This window comes from Mixophyes fleayi, chromosome 3, assembly GCF_038048845.1.
Source record: "Mixophyes fleayi isolate aMixFle1 chromosome 3, aMixFle1.hap1, whole genome shotgun sequence".
Lineage (NCBI taxonomy): Eukaryota > Metazoa > Chordata > Amphibia > Anura > Limnodynastidae > Mixophyes > Mixophyes fleayi.
The window spans coordinates 230,082,841-230,105,413 of NC_134404.1; the positions used below are offsets into that span (position 1 = coordinate 230,082,841).

General features: G+C 36.5%; 1 protein-coding gene across 3 annotated transcripts; it reads right to left on the reverse strand.

The window, feature by feature from the left end:
- Positions 1-1,420: 1,420 nt before the first annotated feature.
- Positions 1,421-19,932, reverse strand: LATS1 (large tumor suppressor kinase 1). 3 transcript variants are annotated; one of them, XM_075203257.1, is made up of 8 exons: positions 19,845-19,932; positions 17,354-17,816; positions 14,719-14,869; positions 11,036-12,519; positions 8,444-9,026; positions 7,630-7,812; positions 6,502-6,608; positions 1,421-5,842 (listed from the first exon to the last, which is right to left on the reverse strand). In XM_075203257.1, exons 2-8 carry the CDS (start codon positions 17,696-17,698, stop codon positions 5,327-5,329), a joined length of 3,369 nt encoding a protein of 1,122 aa, XP_075059358.1. In that variant the 5' UTR covers positions 17,699-17,816; positions 19,845-19,932; the 3' UTR covers positions 1,421-5,326. The 3 variants fall into 3 exon arrangements, with proteins under 3 accessions (XP_075059358.1, XP_075059359.1, XP_075059357.1); XM_075203258.1 differs by lacking the exon at positions 19,845-19,932 and adding an exon at positions 19,369-19,636; XM_075203256.1 differs by lacking the exon at positions 19,845-19,932 and adding an exon at positions 19,013-19,636.
- Between the last annotated feature and the right edge of the window lie 2,641 nt (positions 19,933-22,573).

Consider the following 22,573-nt stretch of genomic DNA (forward strand, 5'->3'; position numbering starts at 1 on the left):
CTAATCTAGACAAAAGTAAATCTCAAACCCGTTGATACAAGCCTAAAATATTAATTTTTGTCAGTTTAGTTGTAAAACAAATAATCCAAACAAAAAAAAAATGTTATATCCACCGAAAGTTTTTATTTTATAGATTCATTAGATATGTTACACAGGAGAACATTATTCAAAAATGGCAGTATAAACGTCAACTGCCATAAAGAACCAATACAATCAGAAGTATGATTTCCTGCCTTTAGAGATGCCAATGCAGCATGTGCTTAAAACGTATTAAATTAGAGAACAAAAAAACCCAAAAACAAACAAGAAACACTCACTATGAAATTTTTTGCTTTGGTTGTACAATGTGCTACATCCACATGATGCAACATGAAAAGGCATATTGTAACATTCACAAACATATCTGCAAAGAATTCCATACTATGACGGAACTTGGTATATTCTTTTTCAATACATTGTGGTGTGCTAGCAATGGTTATGATATTCAAGCCCAATGTCTGTATACATATACATGAATGTTACCGATGGCTACTTTATATAAGGCAACTTCCATTTTAGGTTTAGTGGTCCATTAAAATGGATGGCTATTCTAATTCAAGTCTTTAAAATAAGCTATATATTTGTTAAACTCATGGCTATTAAATTCTAACAGCCAACAAACCAAACTCTAGTAAATTCCACAAGACTTGCTGCAAAATGTAATGTGCCAAATGACTAACAAGCATCCTTCCCAGAGTCACATATTGTAGGGGTGAGGCACATTGTATGTGGAATATGTATATATATTTATTTATTTATTTATTTTTTGTGGGGGTGGGGGGGGGGGCAACAGCAGCATTGTATGAACACACACTCAACCTATTTCAAGAGTTGAAAAAGAGTTCAGTCATAATTTACAGCTTATTACAGTTGAATAAAACTACCGACAGGGAAATAGATTGAAAGGGCCTGCCCTAGCTTACAGTTGTTGGGAGAATAAAAACAATTTAGAAATCTATTTACAGAAAAACATTTTCAGAGCATGATGATATTTTACAAATATGATTTACATAAGGAAATCAGGATGTAGAAAAATTGATGTAGATAACCCCACGAAAAGGACTTAAAAACAAATATAAATAACGCATACATGTAAACTTTTTATTGCTTGGAAATATATAGGAAAATATGAATTGTCAAAATGTAAGTTTGTGATCCTCATCTCCATTTCATTTTGTTCCTGAACTGAACAATTTTAAACTGCGTAGATATTTCAAAAGATCTGCCAAGAAAACGAAAGAAAACTTTGTAATATGTAAAACGGTTTCATGTAAGGATTCTAGATTTTTTACTTTGAGATCATGCAAGTATTTTTCTTCCAAGAATTTAGAATGGGAGAATAAATACATTGCTCTACAAATTAAGGGTCCATATACACCAATGGGTTTTATGTTTTTATACTGCATTAAAACACATACAGTTGCTTACGGTAATATATTTACAATGCACATTCAACAAGCTTCATACAGTAAATACTGTATACTGGCACATTGATAATTATTGGAGCCATTATTTAAGCAGGTTTTCATGCTTTAACCATGCAGGAAAATTGCATGTAAACTGCATGGGTGGGTATGACACCTACAGGGTATCAGAATTAAAAATAAATGACAAACTTTACAGAAGTTTAGTTTCACTTTCTCTAAATTTGTTTATGGTTACAACTACTTGCAAAACTTTTTAAAAGAACCATTGCAATGTCATGTGACCACCTTAATATCTCACCAATGAATAATAGTTATAAGTGGCATTACATGTATTTTAAAATGTTTTTGGACACACAAAAAAAGTCAATAATTTGAGGAAATACCGTTTAAGTTTGATTAGATGCAGTAACAGTCCTTAAACAAACAACCTCGGCCTAACGGTTCCATGTGTATAACTAATATTATGTACAGTGAGCTATGCTGCCAATATTAATGTACTGCAATTATAACAGAGAAATGCTGTCAAAAATGCCTGCACAAACTACATTTTCTAAACATGTAATAACTACAACTAACTTTTTATCCAGTACATGAAAATTCAAGTAATAGAAGACCTCAGTTATTGCAATCTGGAGAACTAAAGATACTACACAAGGCTTAAAATAAAAGCTTTATAGTAACGGCAAAGATGCGGTTAAAAAGAAAATGAGTTGGAATAACTCTTCTTGACCTTATTTCCTGAAAATACATATGGATTTATAGAATGTATTTTATGTATTGTTACATAAAATGTCAGTTACAATAACACTTGATCATAGTACATTTACGAGAGGGCCACAGACTAACAACGTCTCAAAAGCATTATGCAAGGAGGTAATAAAATATAGAGTACATAATTTTTCTGAAGAATCTGAATATTCAAAAAGTTTATGCAGTAAATACACAGCATAAAAAGGTTTAAAGGTAGAAATATAAAAAAAAAATCAAGGACAGTAGAAAACCATATGCAATAGTTTGCATATTTGTGAAGTCTTTCCCACAGCATGGAAGGTGCAATGTACAAAATTCCAAAACCTACCTGCAATGTCTAGCTCACACTTTTTGAACAGAACAACAATGAAAACATGCAAGCCTCTTCCAAATTTCAACATATATAAACCTAAATAGAATACAAGAAATCAAAGAACTATTTATTTTTAACACAAACAAAAGACAAGTCATGCTTTATGAGACCTAAAAGTAAAAAGGTCCTATGTTTAAATAGGAAATATTACATTTAAAAAGCAAGAAACAGCTCAATTACAAAATTAAATTCTATACGCAAGTCATAAATTAAGGTATTTAAAATTCGTTTTGCCATTTATTTTTAAAGATTGGCATAAAACTATTTACTGCTCAGAAATAGATTTGTTCTTACCAATTAACTTGGGAGAGTATAATGCAGTATATATTATTTTACTGGTGTAAATGGGACAAAAATATTAGCAATACAATCAGAAAAATCATCCCGATGCCAAAAACTACGGATTAAAAAAGTAATAGTCCCATCTTCCCCCTAAAAACAGTTTCCTTGCGATGTATTTAAAAAGAAATGATAAAGACTAAAAATACAGGTGTACTCTGCATCCAAAAGAAAGAGAAAGTAAAAAAAAAGTAAATCCACTGTGAGAACATTCTTTTTCTGTAAAGAGAATGAATAAAGTTGGTTCGAAGTTTACAAGTGGGGCAGGCTTATAAGGAAAGTGTCAAAAGGGACATCATTTAGAGCCATTACGTTCCCAGTCCTGCTCAGCAGAGATTAAAAATTGTTGATAAGAGGCAGAGGTTTCAGGTTTATTTAAGGGCTTGGACCAAGTTCAATACAACAAATAATTGGGTTCACAGCGAAAAGGACCATCCACCAGAGTCTGTTGAACCTAGTGAAGGTACGGAATGTAAAAATTGTATTAACTTGCATACTCCAGATTGCCAATAAAATACAACTCCAAAAGCATAATTGTATAACTTTAAAAAACAAAACAAAACAAAAACCTCTCTCTAAAGTAAAGAGCTACTCTAACATGACCACTCATAATATTGCATTCATTGTCAAACACAATAAAAAAAAAAAACACACACAAAAAAAAAGCACCTGCAGAATGGGAAAAGTATTGGCTTGAAATACAGCACTAGAAGTTAGAGGTTGAATGTCCACATAAATCTAAATCTACATTTTTCCACATTGCACAATACTGCCGCCAGTGACATTTGAATCTGGCATTCTAGGGGATATTGATAAATAAATTGAGTAGGTTATTAAAATTTGTCGGCAGCAGCATTTACCAGGGAGACGCTCATTTGTGCTGCTGATCTCAACCTCTTCGTTGACTCCTGTTGCATCAGTGACCATTAAAGTAAGAGAATTCAGGAATTAATTCATGCACAACGTGTGGATACTGACATCAGAAGACCTCTCACCACTGAGTAATAGAAATTCTTGTACCCATACAAGCAGGGATAGGAAAGGAAGTGCTGACCACTATATGTCTATAATGGTGTTTAGCCATTTCCAACAGGTGGAATTGCTTACATTTAGCTACAAGGTAAGATCTCCGTTAAAAATAATCAGTCTACATTCAAAATTTACAATAGGACATTTAAAAATAAAATCTTGTGTGAACATGCTCTGTGTAGGTCATGTAATATATAGCACATCCCTAGCAACCTAATTAGTGATATTATATAGTGACAATTCTAAATGAAAATTATTATTTTTTTTAATTTCAAAGTAACATGCAAATCCTGATATTATATAAATATATTTTCTGGCAAAGTGAAAACAGAATAAAACGCATACTAAATGGTGGGTATTGGCTTACACACAGGTAATGTCAGGAGGAAGAGGGTTTAGGTGAAATACTGCACTTTTCTGCTAACCTGTGCAGGTGACATCCTTCTATACCATTACCAACATATGCAACAGAATTGTATTGGTTTAGTTCTCCTTTAGTTGAACCATATATAATATTATCTGAACATAAATTTAAAAGGAACTAGTAACCAAGATAACTTATATAAGGGAGAAGTCAAATTCCCACCTATATTGAGGGACATTTATCTTAAAACAAAGTTTTTTCCAGTGCCATGAGCAAAATGTAGTGTGGTACAATTTTAATCACATTACTGTGACAAAGACAGAATAACCAATGCATTTTTTTTTTTTTATAAATACTCCATAACTTAGAAAACAAAACAAAAACAAAAAATGCAGCCAATACATTTTTGCTGGTTGATATGGACATGTGTGTCATGTTCAATGATTTCAAAACATAAAATGTGAAGTATCTCTCACAGCCACAATTTACTGTTAAATCCCTTGATAGGATCCACTTTGTACATTTTAATTCAAATGCTTTATAAATACCTGCAATTACATAAATAAGATTGATATATAACTGGTTTGAGACTTTAATGCAACCTTTTAATATAAATGTCCCTCATTGTCTTGCAAAACTTGTACCTTTACAATTAAAATTAAAAAGTTAAACTTCCCAGTCCATCCATAAGAACTATATTGAGTGCCCAATAACAGAGTAATTTCTAAATCACAAAAAGTGTAAAAACAAGGTGCTGCTATAGGAAATGTCCTTTTCTATTTAAAATTTAGTGGGTATGGATTCCAGCATTGCTCTAAAATATTTAGCAGTGACAAGACAACTACTGCTTAATTAAAATCTCTCATTAAGATTGATCTTAGCCAATAGTGCAGAAGCAAAAGAGACTGCACACTAGATGCTCTTGTTTCTGTTATCTGACGTTTGTAATGTAGCAGAAACAAACTTTCACTGCAATCATTTCATGAATCCATATGTGTGCCTTCTTTATACATAAACTAAATCCCTGTTTGGAGGTCTCTTCCCAACATGATCACCCTCTTCTACATTAGGCTGTTGGTTGTCACTGTCCTGTGTTTCGTCGTAGTCATATTCAATGGGTTTGGGGTAGTTGTATGGGTGTCCATTATCATCAAAGAACCTCCGGAAAGTGAACTCATAGAATGCATGCTCAGGGTGTTTGCCATTTTTGTACCACCCATTTAGAGTGTCATTTTTATTTCCATCCTTGTCTTCATCATTCCAGAGTTTATCTGGATCTACTGGGTCAAAGTTGGAAGTGTCTGTAGAGTGAGTGATGGTGGGAATATACAGGGCAGATTGCTGTCGCAAGTCACTAGAGAAGTCTATATTTTTGAAAAAAGGGTGAGCTTTAATCTCATCAACGCCATTCTTGCCTAAACGATCGTCGGGGCCCCTGCACAGCTTCAAAATTAGATCAGAAGCCTCCGGGGAGAGATTGGCTTGAGGAGGGATGTGGAGCGTTGTTTGCCATTTGATGACCTAAAAAATAAAAATAAAAACAATAAAAAATAGGGATGATGAAATTATATAAGGACACTGATTAAAAGACAGAAAAAAGATTTCAAGCAGATATCTAATTAGTCACCTGAGACTTGTGATTTTCAATCCTAGATTTTGATGTTAGAAAATAAAATATTCTACCTCAAAGATACGAATCAACTTTTTTATATCTTTTTCACTTAATAGGACTTGTTTACCAACATTACATTTAGATTAAAAATGTGCATGAACCCCAGCAATAAATCAACATATAACTTTTATAGGTCTATTGCAATGTAGACAACAAAATAAAAATTCTGATTGGTTGCTATGGTTTAGTGCAAATTTTACACTATAATTTTTGAAGAGTTAAAGTGACAAAATAGACAATACCGACGTTCCACAGTATACAAAGAATACAAACATTATAAAGCCGGCAAAAGTAAATCAAACAAGAGACTTCTTTCATACTATGGCAATAAGTTATTTCAATAAAGAGTAATATACTATTTGTGATACATAAATTGTTTATTCATAAAAATATTTCATTACATTTAAATAGATCTAAATAATATTTAGATAATTGATAGACTGCGCCCCCCCCCACCCCCAAATTTTTTTTTTTTTTTTAAAAAATATACAAATGAATGCAGACTTACTTTCATTTGTGTTTCCATTGGTGACCCTGCATGGAAAGGAGCCTTTCCAACAAGCATTTCATAAAGTATGACTCCAACACTCCACCAGTCACAAAGTTGCGTATATCCTACAATGTGCATGGAAAGAATCATCAGCCAGACATGGCGTAAGCAACAATCAATTCTACAACTTTCATCTTCATACAGTAAAAGAAAATACTCATTCATATTTGTGGAAAGGTTAAGTGTAGATGGGTGGTGAAAGAAATGGCTCACAGGTTAACACAGATTACACCAGAACCGCAAACATATAAAAGGTACAGGTACAAAAGAACAGGGAGAGATCAGCATAGTGTGTATGTTGAGGAGTCAAGCGGTCACAAATCTGCTCTTGATATTTGTGGACAAGTAATTTTAGCATGCAATATGGCAACTTGAACTTGTCACTAAAAGTGAAAACACAGAGGGAACCTGCTCTCCTCACAAACTAGGCTATTGTGATGTGATCACTAAGTGCTTCCTACTGCAGACAGTCCATGTAAATTGAAAGTGACAGATACTTGGGAGGAAGAAGAATTATGCAGCGCGTTTCATTGGGTGCGTCTACTAGCCAATTAATTTAGGAAACGAGACCATACCATATTGCTCCTAATAGACCCAAAGTTAGTTGGAGCGTTAGACAGACAGCTAGCAAGACACTTATTTATTTTGATAGAAGGACTATATCCGGAAATTATTGAATGCCAGCAAATCTTTTAATGCTTTGGAATAGCCAATTATTTACCAGACATGGTAAATGCCCGAGATACTAAGCATATGATATGATAGATGGGTTTTTTGCTCTCTCCACTTGTGCGACAGAAAGAGCCCCTCTCCTCTTCCCCTTATATTCTTTAGATAATTTATGTTATATATTTGATTCAGCTCTTTGTATACAGCAAGAAAGTCATGCAACATAGGAAAAGAGAAAAAAAAACTAGAAGAGAAAAAACAAAAAAAAAATCACATTCCTTCTTTTAACAAAGCATTTGTCAGCATTTTTTTCTATTTAATAAACCATATAAAAATGCTTGGGCAAGTAGACTAGATCATACATTGCCTTCACAATCAAACATGAACACAATTTGTTAAAACTATAAAATTATATACCTGTACGCAATAGAACCTCTGGTGCAATGTAGTTGGGGGTTCCCACCAGAGAATGTGCCAAACAACGCTGATGCTGTCTTGCTGCTCGCCACTCAAGAGGCTTAAGTCTGTCAGCACAGTGGCAATTTGTTGGATCACTCCATTCGTTGCTGAAATCCATGCTGTCTTGTCGTAAGTGTTCACCTATGTCAGAACAAAGAGTAGCAGTAGCCATTAAATTTAGTTTAATTACATCTACTTACCCAGTGGACACATTGAGCCTACAGTAATGACTGCATAAGCAAAAAGCCACATATCTCAATCTGCTAGATTCATCTAAACTTAAACCAGGCTATACACATATAGAAGTTGTGCAGTTAACCAGCAACTCTCGATGATACTATTCCTGAAGAACTACACATACACGAAGTACAGGTTCCTAGTAAATAATTGATAGGATGCATTCACGTGAATATTGCTTTGGCCAACAAAATTAGCTGTTCCACTATGTGTAGGAAATAGGTACACTTTTAAATAACAGGTAGGATATAATTTAATTCAAAATCTGACTTTTGTACATTTATGTTCCGATTTCTTTAAGTATGTATGTTCTACTTAATACTGTCCATTTTATTGAACTATGAGAAACGTTTGCAAAATCCAGGCATTTTATTTTGGACTCTCCAGAAATAGCCACCAAAATCACCATTTTATTTATATTTCTGTTCATGAGTAATCTTAACAATTGGAACACTGCTTAGTATTCTCAAGAAACTTATTCTTATACATCCTGATTTAAGAATATTTATGGATTAAGATAAATATTGATACTTACCACTCTGATAGTACTTTGAATCATGTGTCCATCGAAATCCAGTGCATAGCCCAAAATCCGTGAGTTTAATGTGGCCATCACGGTCAATAAGGATATTGTCAGGCTTGATGTCACGATGAATGAAACCCATTTTGTGAACACTCTCTACAGCACAGGTAAGCTCTCCTATGTAGAATCGGGCCAAGTCATCAGGGAAAACTTCTTTGCGGATCAAGAGACTCATCATATCACCACCAGGAATATAATCCATGACAAAGTATAGGTTATCTTTGTCCTGGAAAGAATAGTACAGTCGTACTACCCACTCATTATCTGCCTCCGCTAAGATGTCTCGTTCAGCCTTGACATGGGCTACTTGGTTGCGTAATAACACATCCTTCTTCCGTAAAGTTTTCATTGCATACAAAGCATTAGTGTCCGTCTTTTTGGCTAGACACACTTCTCCAAAGGCACCAATTCCAAGAGTCTTGATTTTTACAAACATGGACTTATCCATTTTGGCCCTCTTAAGTCGGATGTAGTTAGATTCCTTCTGACACAGCATTCTCCTCATTTGGTCCTGGGCATCTGGCGATAGCCCTACCTAATAAGAAATAACAATCAATTGTTACATGAAAACACTGGTTTCAATAAAAGAGCCAAAAAGGACTTGTTTAGGTCTGGACAGTTTTGAAATTATTGCCATTACAGACATGTCAGTTTCTTTTAGTACTGTAATGCTCTTTATATTGTAAAAGAGCATTCTATGATGATGCAGGATGACTGACACCTTTATTAAAAGCTAATTACATTTAAACCAAGCCTTCAGTGTCTTAAGTTTTCTAATGTTATTATCTGTTAAAATAAAGATGTTAAGGTCAAGGGGTACAAATGTTAACAAAAGAACAATTCTATACAACAACATCATTAAAAGTTATTTTGACAATGGTGGCACAAAATATTTAATTTTACTGTCCTGGGGAAAAACATGGGAAAAGCATAAGGCCTTTAATGTCTTGTTAATCAAGAACGTAAAGACTGAATTTTGGGCAGATAAAAAAAATAAAAATATTAATAATAATATCAAAACACTCATGTAATAGTCATGCTTTGCATCACCATAGATTACAGCTCACCTGGAAATCGCAAGAAATTTCAAGCACTGCTGACGGGCCATATAGTATAAAATCAAAAATAAAATGACAAATTGGAATAGGTGGATAACAAAATAAAATAAAAACCATTTTCGAGATGTGTGGCATACAAAATAAGTACTTGTTACATGGTTGTGCACAATAAATATGTAACTGCAAGCTTAAAATTATTGAGTCTCATTAGGTCTGGGAGTTAATGGTGCAGGATTTTGTGACACGGTCAACCTCATGCTTACATTTATCACGTAGGATACACATGCAGCGGCCAAGGAAGATCATGCCATTGTTAACACAGCACCATGGCGCTGAGATTTACTTGCCTACCCAGTAATGGAGGCTTGAAGAGCTCAGCCAAGCTCCAACCTTAACTGTTTAAACCATCTGTTAGTGAGTGGGGAAAAAAAAAAGGGAGAGAGATAGAAAAGCTAAGAAAAGACACAGGTTGAGAAGAATATTTAGTGAAATCATCAGATATATATGTTAAATTAGGAGTACTGGTTCTTCAAAATATTTAACAAACGCATTGGTCAAAGTCCTTGTTTGAAATAAAATCTCTTAATAACCGTACCATAAAAATAAATCTAAGACCACGTGCAATGTTCAGTTACTGAAAGTTGTACAATATCGCCAAGTCAAGGTATTTTATTTTCACCGAAAGGACATAATAATGACAAATATATTTTTTAACAAAAGCTATAAGAATAAAATATACTACAACCTAATAGGGTAGATTTGTTTCCTTTGAATGGACAATGAAGAGAAAAAAGTAAAATGTATGTATAAATTAGTAACTTTTGCTAATGATACATGTGGTGCAGCAATGTTTAAAACACATTAGTTTCACAATGCACAGCGCTACAGTTGGGTAAGATTGTGTTATTGTACAGTTAAAACTGAGTTTATTAACATTCAGTCACTGACTGCAGAGCTTATTGAATGCAAAGGAGGCTAAGTACCCCTAATAAAATGTGACTATGTACCAGGTGAAGGCAATGATGAAAGGTTAGACTGAAAATGAAGGCTGCCTTACATAAGAGCCTATAATTCATGAGGGATACAAGAATATGCACATCAGAAATGGCATCTGTAAGCCTAGTGAAAACCACAACAGAGAACAGCTATTAACCTGCAAAAGGACAATTGTTTGCTATGAGCTAGTGATAAAAATGTTTATTTACCATTTTAATTCTGCATGTTATCTTGGTATTTCAATGATGACATATGTATTTGTGAATGGTACAACATGAATAATTTTGAAAAAGTATATTAGGTTGAGTGCCCATTTACAAAAACGTATTTTATAGTAAAGCTACACCTATACAGACTGTGTACATCATTTATGCTGGGAAACCATTCATATTTCACACACTACAGCAACTATTGAATTTATATAATTAGTCTACAAATAAATCTTAGGCCTTTCTAGAGCATTAAAAAGTACAGAAAATATCAGTCTTACTCGCATCATCTCGTTTTCCAGCTGCTTCTTGCGGTGTAGTCTTTGATGGTGAGATTTTAATATGTTTTCCACATGCTGCTCCATGAAGAACTTAAAAGCTTGAGGCGAGTAGCTCTGGATACGAGACTCCCTTCGCTCTTCATCTCGCTTGTTTTTTCTGACTGGCACAGGTGATGTAGTGATCTGTTTTTTTTCTTTCTCTGTGGTCTCCACAGTGGTCTCAGAGTTCTTATCTCCTTCTTCCTGGGTATTGGAAGACACAGTAGGTTCTTCTTTGCCAGGTTTCACTCCAGTCTCATACCCTGGAGTGTTTTGCTGTAGTAAGTGCTTTGGATAGGGTGGTGGCGGTCCTTGGTAATTTGGTGCTTCTGTTTGTGTTGGCAGCAAGCCATTGTTGTGAGGCACTCCTTCTGAGTAAAGTCCTGGTTGTACACTCTGAGTCATCCAAGATGGATGTGCTGGGGCCAGTGCGGTTTGAAGTTCTGGCTTTAATACCCTCATGCTCTTTACAGGTTGCTGTATAGGGGCAGGCGTGATTGCAGTCACAGTTGTGGCAGAAGGCTGATTATTAGTAGGATGCACCTGGCGAATTACCATTGGGTTATTGAAAGAATTGGACCTTACAGGGATATTATTTTGCCAAGATGGCATCTCATGACTTCCTGTAGGCGACTGGGTTGATGAGGTCTGAGGCCATGAAGTTGGGTGACTTGGCATGCCTAAGTTGTATAGCTCCATATTGTGGCTACTTCTATTTGGTATTAACACAGATGAGGGCAAATTTCCATTATTATAAGCAGAAGGCGACATGGGTCCATTACCCCCCTGCATCTGCAATGCTGCATTGTTTGGACCATTTGAAATAGTATATGATGGAGGTTGAGACCTTCCCATATTGCTACCCCCTTGGTGTGTTATGAATTCAGATTGTCCATTACCATTCTGGATGCCAGGCCTCACTGAGTAACCAAACTTGCTATTGCTAGAAGTTTGCATGATGATAGGCTGCCTTCCTACTGGAACAGCATTCATAGATCTCTGTCCTTGACTTTGTGAGTTAAGCATCTGCACAGAGTTAATATTTGGAGGTTGATATCCCTCTTGCCAACCTCCAGAAGGAACTGGGGAAATACGGGAAATAAGGAACTCCATATTACCAGAGTATCGCTTTGTCTGTGAGTTGGGTTCCCAGGATTGTGGAGATTGATTAGTGCCTCTGGGAGGAGGTTGTGGTGGTGGAGTAACACTTCTTACTTGGGGTGGAGGTGGAGGATTCACCCTCTGGGCATTTACTGGAATTTGCTGGGCAAAGGCAGGGAGGCCTGATCCAGACAACGGTCTTCCCATCTCTGATTGGGAAACCTGAATTTCTGATCCGCCATAAACAACGCTGTCAGACAATGGAGATATATGTCTCTGTGGGACTAGAGACTCCTTCGAACCTTTCCAGCTCTGCCTGCGATTTACGGAATGCTGGATGCTACCTGCATAATGAAATTGCCAAAGAAATTAACATTTAAAAAGACAAAATAAACCCCCCCACAACTTGCTACTACTGATAAATAACAAAAGTGAACAAAGTATCAGTTAAGGAGAATAGTACAGGATCAGAACAATGATCTTAAGCCACAAACCTTAGGTTACCAAAATGGGCCAATGCTGCCACCCAACCTGAGTGAAAGATTATTGTTTATCTATAAACAGTTTGATCTGTCAACCTAAAGGAGTGGCGAAATCAAATGAGTTATCTGTTATGTCATTATGGCCTGTTAGACAGGTCAGAAGATGAATGCACACTGTGCGAGTTTGGCTGCAAAATCACAGCGTGAGGCCAGATTTAGATACACAATTACTGTAATGCAATTGAAGTAAAGTGGACGACAAACTTGCAATCTGATTATGCGCATGAATCTATTCAGATTTCCGCTGAGACCCAAGTGTGTTTTTGTTTAAAACGAATCAGAATTTAGAATATATCATTTTGCAGCATGGAACTATACAAAATAATTAATTTCCATTAGGACTTGGTAATAACAAAAACAAGAGGGTCCCAACAGAATTTTGCAATATGCATACAGGTACTACTCACTTAACTACCTACCCTTTTATCGATCACTCGAATTTACGACCAGGTTTTACAACTGGCACCCTGCCACTCATCAATAGTGGAAATTAGTGCGCTAATGACCTCTGCCCTTGCAACGGGACGTAGCCACACCTGTACTACTTGCGTAGAAGCAAACCACACCAACAGAATACTTCACGAAACCTACACCTACAGGTCCTTAGATATCCTTGCGGTGATCTCCCTGGGCCCTCTGTTATAATTGTTGCTGTTTGTACAGCTTTACTGTATACATGTTTATTTTCTGTTATGCAAAGTAAAGAAAACTTATCAAAACAGTTTTCTTTAGTCCATTTCTTTATTCAGAATCAATAAAAATTACTACAATTCATGTAGGTGCATATTACAGTACTGTACTCACTTAGCGACCAATTCGCTTAACGACCTGGTCGTAAGAACGGAACTAGGTCGTTAAGGGAGTACCTGTATTTATGTTTAAATATAGCTTTGAAATGAGAGTAGGAAACATCAGTTTTGTCCTGAAAACATTTTCCACAAAGCTTTAATTTTACCACTACTACAGATTAGACTGATTTCCGTTGCTTTTCTCTCAGGTTTTGTCCAGAGGAGCATTGCTAACAAGTGTTACAAAAGCAGAATCATCCTAAAAATGTAGCAGGCATTGGGATTCCTCACTGCTATGAAAATAAACATTTACCATACACAGGAGCATATCTGAAATATGGAAAACAAACTAATATGGACTAGGATGGTGTGGAATGTACTGGAGGCAAATTTTGTAAAACAATACTCTAGCCCTGACCTTAATTGCTTGTCACAGGAGTAGCAAAGCGGATAGTATAGTCTACAGCAATGGTGGTGACCATCCAAGCCATTACCTGCTTCCCCAAGCTCCTTCCTGCTCTACTGTCAGATTTATTTGCTACAGCTTGTAACACTTGTTTAAAATGACTGCTGATATGTTAAAACAGATAGGTGTCTCTTTCTTTGGTTATACATATTGTTTTAATTTATTAAGGAGATTAATGGTAATGTGAACCCTTTTTGAAAGATAGAGGGTCCCTAAGTGTATCAGGTTGCCCACTGGTCTACAGCATACATAACCTGAGATAACTGAATCAATGGAGCAATAGATAGAAAATACAAGCATAAATAAGGAATTGTTTTGTCACCTATGTCTCTCTTAGAGATAAGTCCTACTTTATTTTTCAACAGAAATACAGAGGAATACCATGGTAATACAGTACAATACATTTTACCTTCATAATAAAATCTCCATTATTGGTTTTAGTTGTACTTTAAAGGAGATTTAATCCAATATCAGAATTAATACTTCAATACTTTGTTATTGTAATTATCTCAAAAGGATCAATAATTTATCGTGGACCCTTGGACATCACAAATCATTTGATGATCGTGGTCCTGCTCACATTTTCTTTTTGTGTTTTTTTTGGATCGTTTTGTCCAAGGTTGGATGAGGGTTTCCCAAAACACACATAACGAAATAAACCTAGAGATTAACTGTTGTGCATGTAGTAACAATTTGCGACCTCTGAAGAAAGAGAATGAATAGTATGATAATATATAAACCATATACCTGGGGGCTTCATTCCAGTGTTGAGAGGTCTCGCAGCAGCAGTGATCTGCGGTTCTCGATAGGACTCCTGATAACTCATTCGGCTAATATATGCAATTGCTGCTTCTATGCTGCGACTATTGGTCTGTTGTAAGGCTTGGACCACCATGTCCTACATATTAAAGTGAAGGTGAGGAGATAAAATATGTATCATGTTAAATATTATATAGTCTCAGCGGGTACTAACTAAGTAATGCAACAATAAATATCATGCTTTAGGTCTTCACTATGATGAACAATAGCAAAACACTTGTCTCTACTATATATACACACAGAAAAAAGTATTAAAGAAAAAATACAATCTAGGAATTAAACAAATGTATCTACCAAACTCAATTGCAATAGGCCCAAGTCTACTCCAATTTGGCCAGCCCAGATAAATAAGGATGTGTTTTGCAATAGTCATGTAGCGATATGTTCCGCAATAGAAAATTGGTTCATCTTCTTGTACATATTGCCTTTATAATTTGTTCTGAGAGACACTTTCAGTAAATTCATATTTTTTAAGCTTACTACCAAATTTCCCCTTGCATCTAAGTCTAGGGTGCCTGAGAGTAGGTACTAAGATCACTTTTTATATTTTTCCTGAAGTGCAGTGTAAGCTGAATGGAACAGAATCCAGCTCAAACTGAACTTCAAGAAAGAAATCATAGATTTTTATAGTAATAATTATGGCCATTTACAGTCATTGAGGCCACACAGGGCGATTGATAGAACATGGATGTCTCCCTGTCTATGCTCTGTTCAGCATTCACCCTCTATTGCCCCCAAGTAGCTGTGTCAATAGTTCTTACGATTGCTTAGAGGATCTATGATAACTTCTGAAAGTTGTGGTTAACCTGAAGTCTGTTCTGTTCAAGTCAATGCGAACAAAATACGGCTCAAGTGTGCACCTTCATTCTGATATGTAATGCAAAAGAAACACTGGATAACATTTTGTCTATAAAAGACATGTCCTCCCAATGAATTGCAAATCACTGATACGAAGTTTCTGCACCATTAATGTTTTAACAATTTTAAAATATTTTTCTTCAGTCTAAAGCTAGTAGAAGGTAGGGTGTTGTGAAAGCACAAGTAGGAAAGTTGAATCCGCCTGTAGACAACCAGATGTGAAGGCACTGATTTCACCATAATGAAGCAGAAAAATAAAAAATTATTTGCAAGTTAATTTATCAACTGAGTGAACAGAATGTAAAAAAAGGATGACGTTTCTTTTTAGGCCACATTTACAAAAACTCTAGTCATTGTTTATGTCACTGCATTCAGAAGTGCCAGGTGCATTTAAAAACAAAAAACAAAAGTAAAAAAAGAAACAAAAACAGGCAGAGGCATTTCAATATATATATTTTTTAAATAGAACATCGTTTTTCCTTACAGCACCAGTATATCATTAATTTTCCCTTTCTTAAATTCCCTCTCTCATTTACACATGTACAGCTATTCACTTCCGTATGTTGTTTAATACTTTTTCTTTTGCTCTGAATAATTAGGGATGCTACAACCGATAACTATTTCTATGTTCCAGATTCAAAAAGAAAAAACAGAGTTATCTTCCGAGAATAATATTAAATATTAGAAATGTATCCATTGTATGTTGTTTTACTACTTAAAATTGATTATTTTTTTTTAAGGTGAAATATATTTTAAAAATTAAGAGGTGACACACAAAAAAAAATTGTGTATTAAAATTCTGGTCAGGTACTTTATGTTTTGTGATTATATCATTTTCCACCAGGTATTCATAAATGAACACATTATTAAATTTATATTTTTAGCGTTTATTTAAATATCCCCATGATTTTACACAGCACTGTATAAAGAACATTTGCCATTCACATCAGCCACTGCCCCATTGGAGCTTACGGCCTAAATGTCATAACACAGCGGCTCACACAAACACTAAGGGGTAAATTTATCAAGCTGTGGGTTTGAAAAAGTGGAGATATTGTCTATAACAATCAGATTCTAGTTATTTATTTAGTAAATTCTACAAAAAGGACTGGTTGCTATGGGCATCTCCACTTTTTAAAACCCGCAGCTTGATAAATTTACCTCCAAGGTTCAAATTAGTCAGCAGCCAATTAACCTTCCAGTATGCTTTTGGAGAGTGGGAGGGAAACGCAAACATGGCAAGAACATAGAAAATACACAAAGATAGGACCCTTGTCAGAATCAAACTCCCGATCACAGTGCTATAAAGCGACTGCAAAATTTTAATACCCATTTCCTCAGCATTTTAATGATTATAGTGAAAATAAAAACTAAAAAGTAGTAGTTCAAAATGCTCTTGGGATATTTTAGACTAAGTCGTCAGTCAAAATCTCCTATTAAAACCACACTAGTTTTTTTTTAAAAGTAGAGCAAATTATTGGTTAACCTTTTGGTGCGTAATAAACCACTGTCAAGACAACAAAATATCCTGATCATGGTGAGCCAAGAGTCTAAAATGCATTTTTTTGCATTTCAAGAGGGTATTAATTATAGCAATACTTGAGATATTTTTTGGCGAATGATTTCAGTGTCAATTTACCACTGCAATCATGCTATTTTATAGATGGTGTAAAAACCCAATGCCTGTCATTGTTAGAAGCCTTACCTCATCAAACCCAGCACTCTGTAGGTCATGCAGCATTTTTCTGTTGACTTCATTCCCTCCTCTCTGGGATGAACTTGTTGCATTGGCAAAAGGCTGCAAAGAGTTGCGAATCTCAGCCAAAGCCTTGTGATATGTGACAAACTTAGGGGGATTACGTCCCTGCCTGGGATCCTCAGCCTTGGTTGGCCCTTGGTCGGTCTTTACCACATCAGATGGTTTGGGAAGATGGCGGAGACTTTCACGGATTTCCAGCAGCATCTGTCTGCTATTGCCAGGATAATTGCTTGCTGGGAATGTTTTGGGCCTCATTTGCCTATATCCCTCTGGTTTCTCCCCCCTCTTCATGAAAACACATGTATCTGTACAACTACTTTCAGAGACAATGCTAATATGGCAGTATAGTCCTTATGGTGAGTGTTCTTTTGACAGCTGTTAGCACCACTCACACAAAGGTGATCTGGACCTGTGGTGGGAAAAAGAACAAAAGAAATTTTAATTTAATAATTTATATGTTAAAGTTGTAGCCGTTTACACACATGTAGTAAGAACCAATGTACAACCGCTACGTCTTGGCCAAAAAAGATGGTCTTTAATCCCGTTAGAAATAAAATGTTTAAGTTTCACTTAGATTAGACTATACAATTATGAAATACACTCTGGGTAGATTCAATTTGGCGCAAGGCGGCACAACGTGTCTCTGGGAACAGCCCGTGGAGAAACGTCATGTCAGAAATCTCTGCTCATTTTCCCTTGCGTCCCATAGAGGTGAGCAGAAAAATGAGCTGAGATTTCTTACAACAATATTTGGAAGCATGCGCACCTAGAATGAATCATAATGGACACAGAGATAATGATTAATTGTTTACTTAACTTTGATTGCAAGTGTCAAAAACCAGTGCAAGAGACCCCAGGCAATACACTCAAAATTTTCCAAGATCTTAAGTGGAAGTGTACCAAGACACTCATTTAAGTGCATAGAAGAGAATTCAAAGTACTTCAGGTGGGACTGGCTTGTATACAGATAATAGAACCCCATAATAAAAGACATTAGTCTGCGAAATTACTCTATCCAAGCATACAATGTGTAATTACCATAATAGATGGCAGCAGTATTATACCTAGATACATAGTAACAGTTATAAACAAAGATTCTCAGATCCCAAATTCTCAGTCTCGATGGTCTCCCCCAAATAGCACAAAACATCACCAGAGGTAAATCACCCAATCAAATACTAGGTGCTATTGTGCTCTTCCTTGGAATGCGAGATCTTTACATATTCTCTTTGTAAACTTTTCTTTGGAACTTTTAGCATTGTAAATGTAGGAGAACAGAAAATAATGTAATAGTTTTCTATATTTCGAAAAACATATAACGCAGAGCATTACAGAAAATATGCAATCGTTCACATCAGTCCCTGCCCCAGTTGAGCTTAAGATCTACATTCCCTAACACAGGACACACGCACTAGGGTTACTTTAGTCAGAAACCAATTAACCTACCAGTATGCCTTTGGAGTGCAAGTACAGGTTATATATACACAAACACACACTACAGTGAAACCCTTGCAAAACATAAAATAAAAACTCTCTTTATATATAAGTATGTATATAACAAGCGATATAGGCTTAATGTAATAGACATTGTTGATCAGAAATTACCTGTCACATTCACATTGGGCAGCAGGCACAAGTCATTTTACCACAGGACATTCCATATTTAGGGTTTATTTGTTCGATCTATAAATGTATTTTTACTGCACTCAGATTGCATGATTGTCGTCCTTCAACAAAGGGTTTAAATAAAATTGTGTAGTGTTGGTAGCAACATGCATGTATAGTTCCTGGACACTCATTGTTGTGAAAACTGTGGCAGCACTAACATAAAGTGACACCCGAGGATACATGATTGACGTTAGGTAAACTATGTATATATGGGCAGACAGGTGAACATTTAACAAACAACAACTGTATGTAGAAAGTATGGAGGGTACAGGGCTATCTAGCATAATACGAACATGCACCAATAATGACAGACAGCAGCCTGTTGGGGGAACGTTTCCAAGCCGTTTATCGTCATCACGTCCACGTAACGCTTGTTCACGGAAACTGCCGCTCCGGCCTCTTTGTTAAGAACGTGTGCGTTGTTCACTTGATAAAACTACTAATAAAGTTATTGTAGACACAAAGTAAAAGCAGCGCTGGGTCAGCCCCCCTCCTGCCACATTTCAGACAGGGAAAGTGACAGGACTCGTTACATTATACACATGCCGCTTTCTCTCTGGTGTTATATACAATGCAGTAATCCCGAGTCCGATGCTCACACCAACCAGAAATGACGGATTATTGTCAGCGCTCTCCAGCGAACTGTCCGTCCCCAGCTAGTGTGCTGCTCCAGCCAATCATTCATAAAACCCGATAACAGCTGTTCCGCCACAATCCGTGCATCGTCCGCACTTCCAGATCGCTGCGCTTCTCCGTTAGGAACACTCACCTCCAACTTCTGCGGCTCTGGCTTAGTTCCGGGCAGCCATTTTGCGCCTCGCTCCTGTGCCTGCCAGGTTCCCGGATGTTGCTGTTCTTTTTTTTTTTTTTTTTTTTTCTCCAGCCGCTCCGGTTCGTCCCACTGTCATCTGTAGGCTAACCTAGCCCCGCCCATCTACGTCATCACGCTGTACGCCCGACACGGTGAGTTTAGGACAGGACATCCCTGAGAAACATGGACAGGGTGGTGTAATATCATCCCGGTCTGTCCTCTGCGACCCTACGAAGATCGGCACCTGAGGAAAACACAAGTGTGGTTTCGTATGATCCCTTCGAGTTAGCTGTTTAGTATAATGAGATCATCATTGGTGGAGTAAAATACTAATAGGAATTGACCATAATCATAGCAAATTAAGTTTTTGTGTATATTAGAAAAATGTGCCATTCATAGGTTATGTTTTCCACACATTTATTGATAAAACGTTTTACAAATCTAGTGGCCTATTTATCAAATTTTTTTTTTCCTGTAAATCCGTTTTCGGGGAAAAGACGCAAATCTAAGTACCCTGCAAATTGGTGCATCGCTGATATCTGCTGATTTGTATTTTTTTTCAAAATACATATCTGTCCCCATAGACATCCGCAATTTAGTAACTTTTGAAAAAACTTTTACACGTGGTAATATAGGCCAGCTCAGGCTGGTGTACATTACAGGTTCTGATCCTTTTCAGCACTGTTGAGCTGTGCTCCTAAGAGCAGAGCTTTACAGCGCGTGTGCTGTCCTGTCACTTGAGCCAGGTCCTTGGGGTCAGTGCTGTTTGGATGCCTGTGCTCATGCCTGAGTTATCAATGCGCGCAGGATTTGAAAGGAGAAACGAAGAAGCCACCCAGGATCGCATTACGAAGATGGAGTGGTTAGGTTTTTTTTTCCACAGGAACAGCAGTTTATCGGAACTGCTGTTCCAGTGTAGGTTTTTCATAAATATGAGAAATGGTTCAATTCTTATCAATGCAATAAGGATTGAAAACTATTTTTCATATTTTGCGGTCCTTGTTAAATATGCCCCCTAATGACATGGAAGGACAATATTTTGTTATGGAATGATGGCTGATTTAATGGTTATTGCATTGCAAGTATCTCAATTAGAAGCTGCATGTGTCTCGTTGAAACATACCATCTGAACTCATACCCCAAATGATTTGCACATGTGCTACACCATACCTGTACCCCTATTACACAATTGACAAGATTTGGAATTACATCTGTTTTATAGGGTGCAAAAGAATGGTATTATTGTATTATACGGCTAATTTTAAATTTAACGAAAACGTACATGTTTAGAATGGCAGTGGTCTCCTCACAGGAGCTCCCGAAGTTCAATTGCTGGTGGTTTCTATACCTTTTTGTTTCTTTGTGTCAATATTTCTAGTGCAAATGTGTGTGGGTTCTCTTAAAAATAAATACTGATTGTGTACTACCTGGCACAGGCATTTTCTTGCCTAACACCTCAAGTTCCTTTTGTGTATGGCTTTCCTAAAAACAAATAAAATAAAAATAAATAAAAACAATATATGATCCTCAGAATCAACTCTGTTACTAAAACAAAAAAAGAATCAGGTAGCACGGCCTGGCAAAGTGTGAAGTAAGAATGGTCACAGTGAGATGTGTTAAAGGCAATAGCTGAAAGAGTGAAGAGGCATCTGTGAAAGTGAATTGGAAGGGTGCAATATGGGTAAGTTGCAAAGTTGTTTGTAGTTATATTGCCTACCTCCATGCCGGGAGACCTGTTTCCTTGGTGAGGATGGCAGTGGAAAAAGACTAGTTACAGACTGTGGCATGCAAGTGTCCAATATTAATTTTGTGATAGATATTTTAATTTATTTGGCAGCCACAGTGAAATATATGTTTCTGAAGATAGCACAGTGAAAAAACCCAGTGAAAAAACCTAAGTTCCTTGGTGCAACGTTTTAGTGTTAAAAGCTGGCAGAGACATATGGGAGAAAGTAAGACATTCAACTGGCACAGGCTGCAATGAATAACACGGATAAAGACAGTAGGTGGCACAGACTAGTACTGTGAAATTATCATAGATTTGTAAGGTGCCCAAGTGCTCTGCAGTGTCGTACAGTAGGAAAAACAGTACATACATATAATTGGTAGATACTATATCAACATTTATATAGCGTCAGCAGATTCCGTAGTGGTTTACAATTGGGAACAAACAGTGATTAAACAATACTGGTTAATAGATGCAGAGAAGTAAGTGGGCCCTGCTCGCAAGCTTATAATCTGTGGGACAATGGTTTGATACACAAGGGTAAGTGCTGCATCATATTGAATATTTGTTCAGCTAAAATGTAAAGGTTTCAAAGCATTTAGTGGGCTGTATGCTCAGTCACACAACTATGTTGGTCAGAGGGTTGTTGTCTTGTGTTCGGTGTGTAGAGGGTGGTAATAGGGTAACCTAGGGAGATTAAAAGGGTGGTAGAGGAATACTATAAGCTTGTCTGAAGAGGTGGGTTTTCAGAGAATGCTTGAAGGTTTGAAGACTAGATTTGGAAAGTCTTGTGGTGCGAGGGAGTGAATGCCATAAAGTGGGTGCAGCCCGAAAAAAGTCCTGTAACCGAGAATGGGAGGAAGTGGTGAGAGTGGAAGAGAGGCGCAGATCTTGTGCAGAACGGAGGTGTAGGGTTAGGAGATATTTTGAGACAAATGAGGAGATGTATGTCGGTGCAATT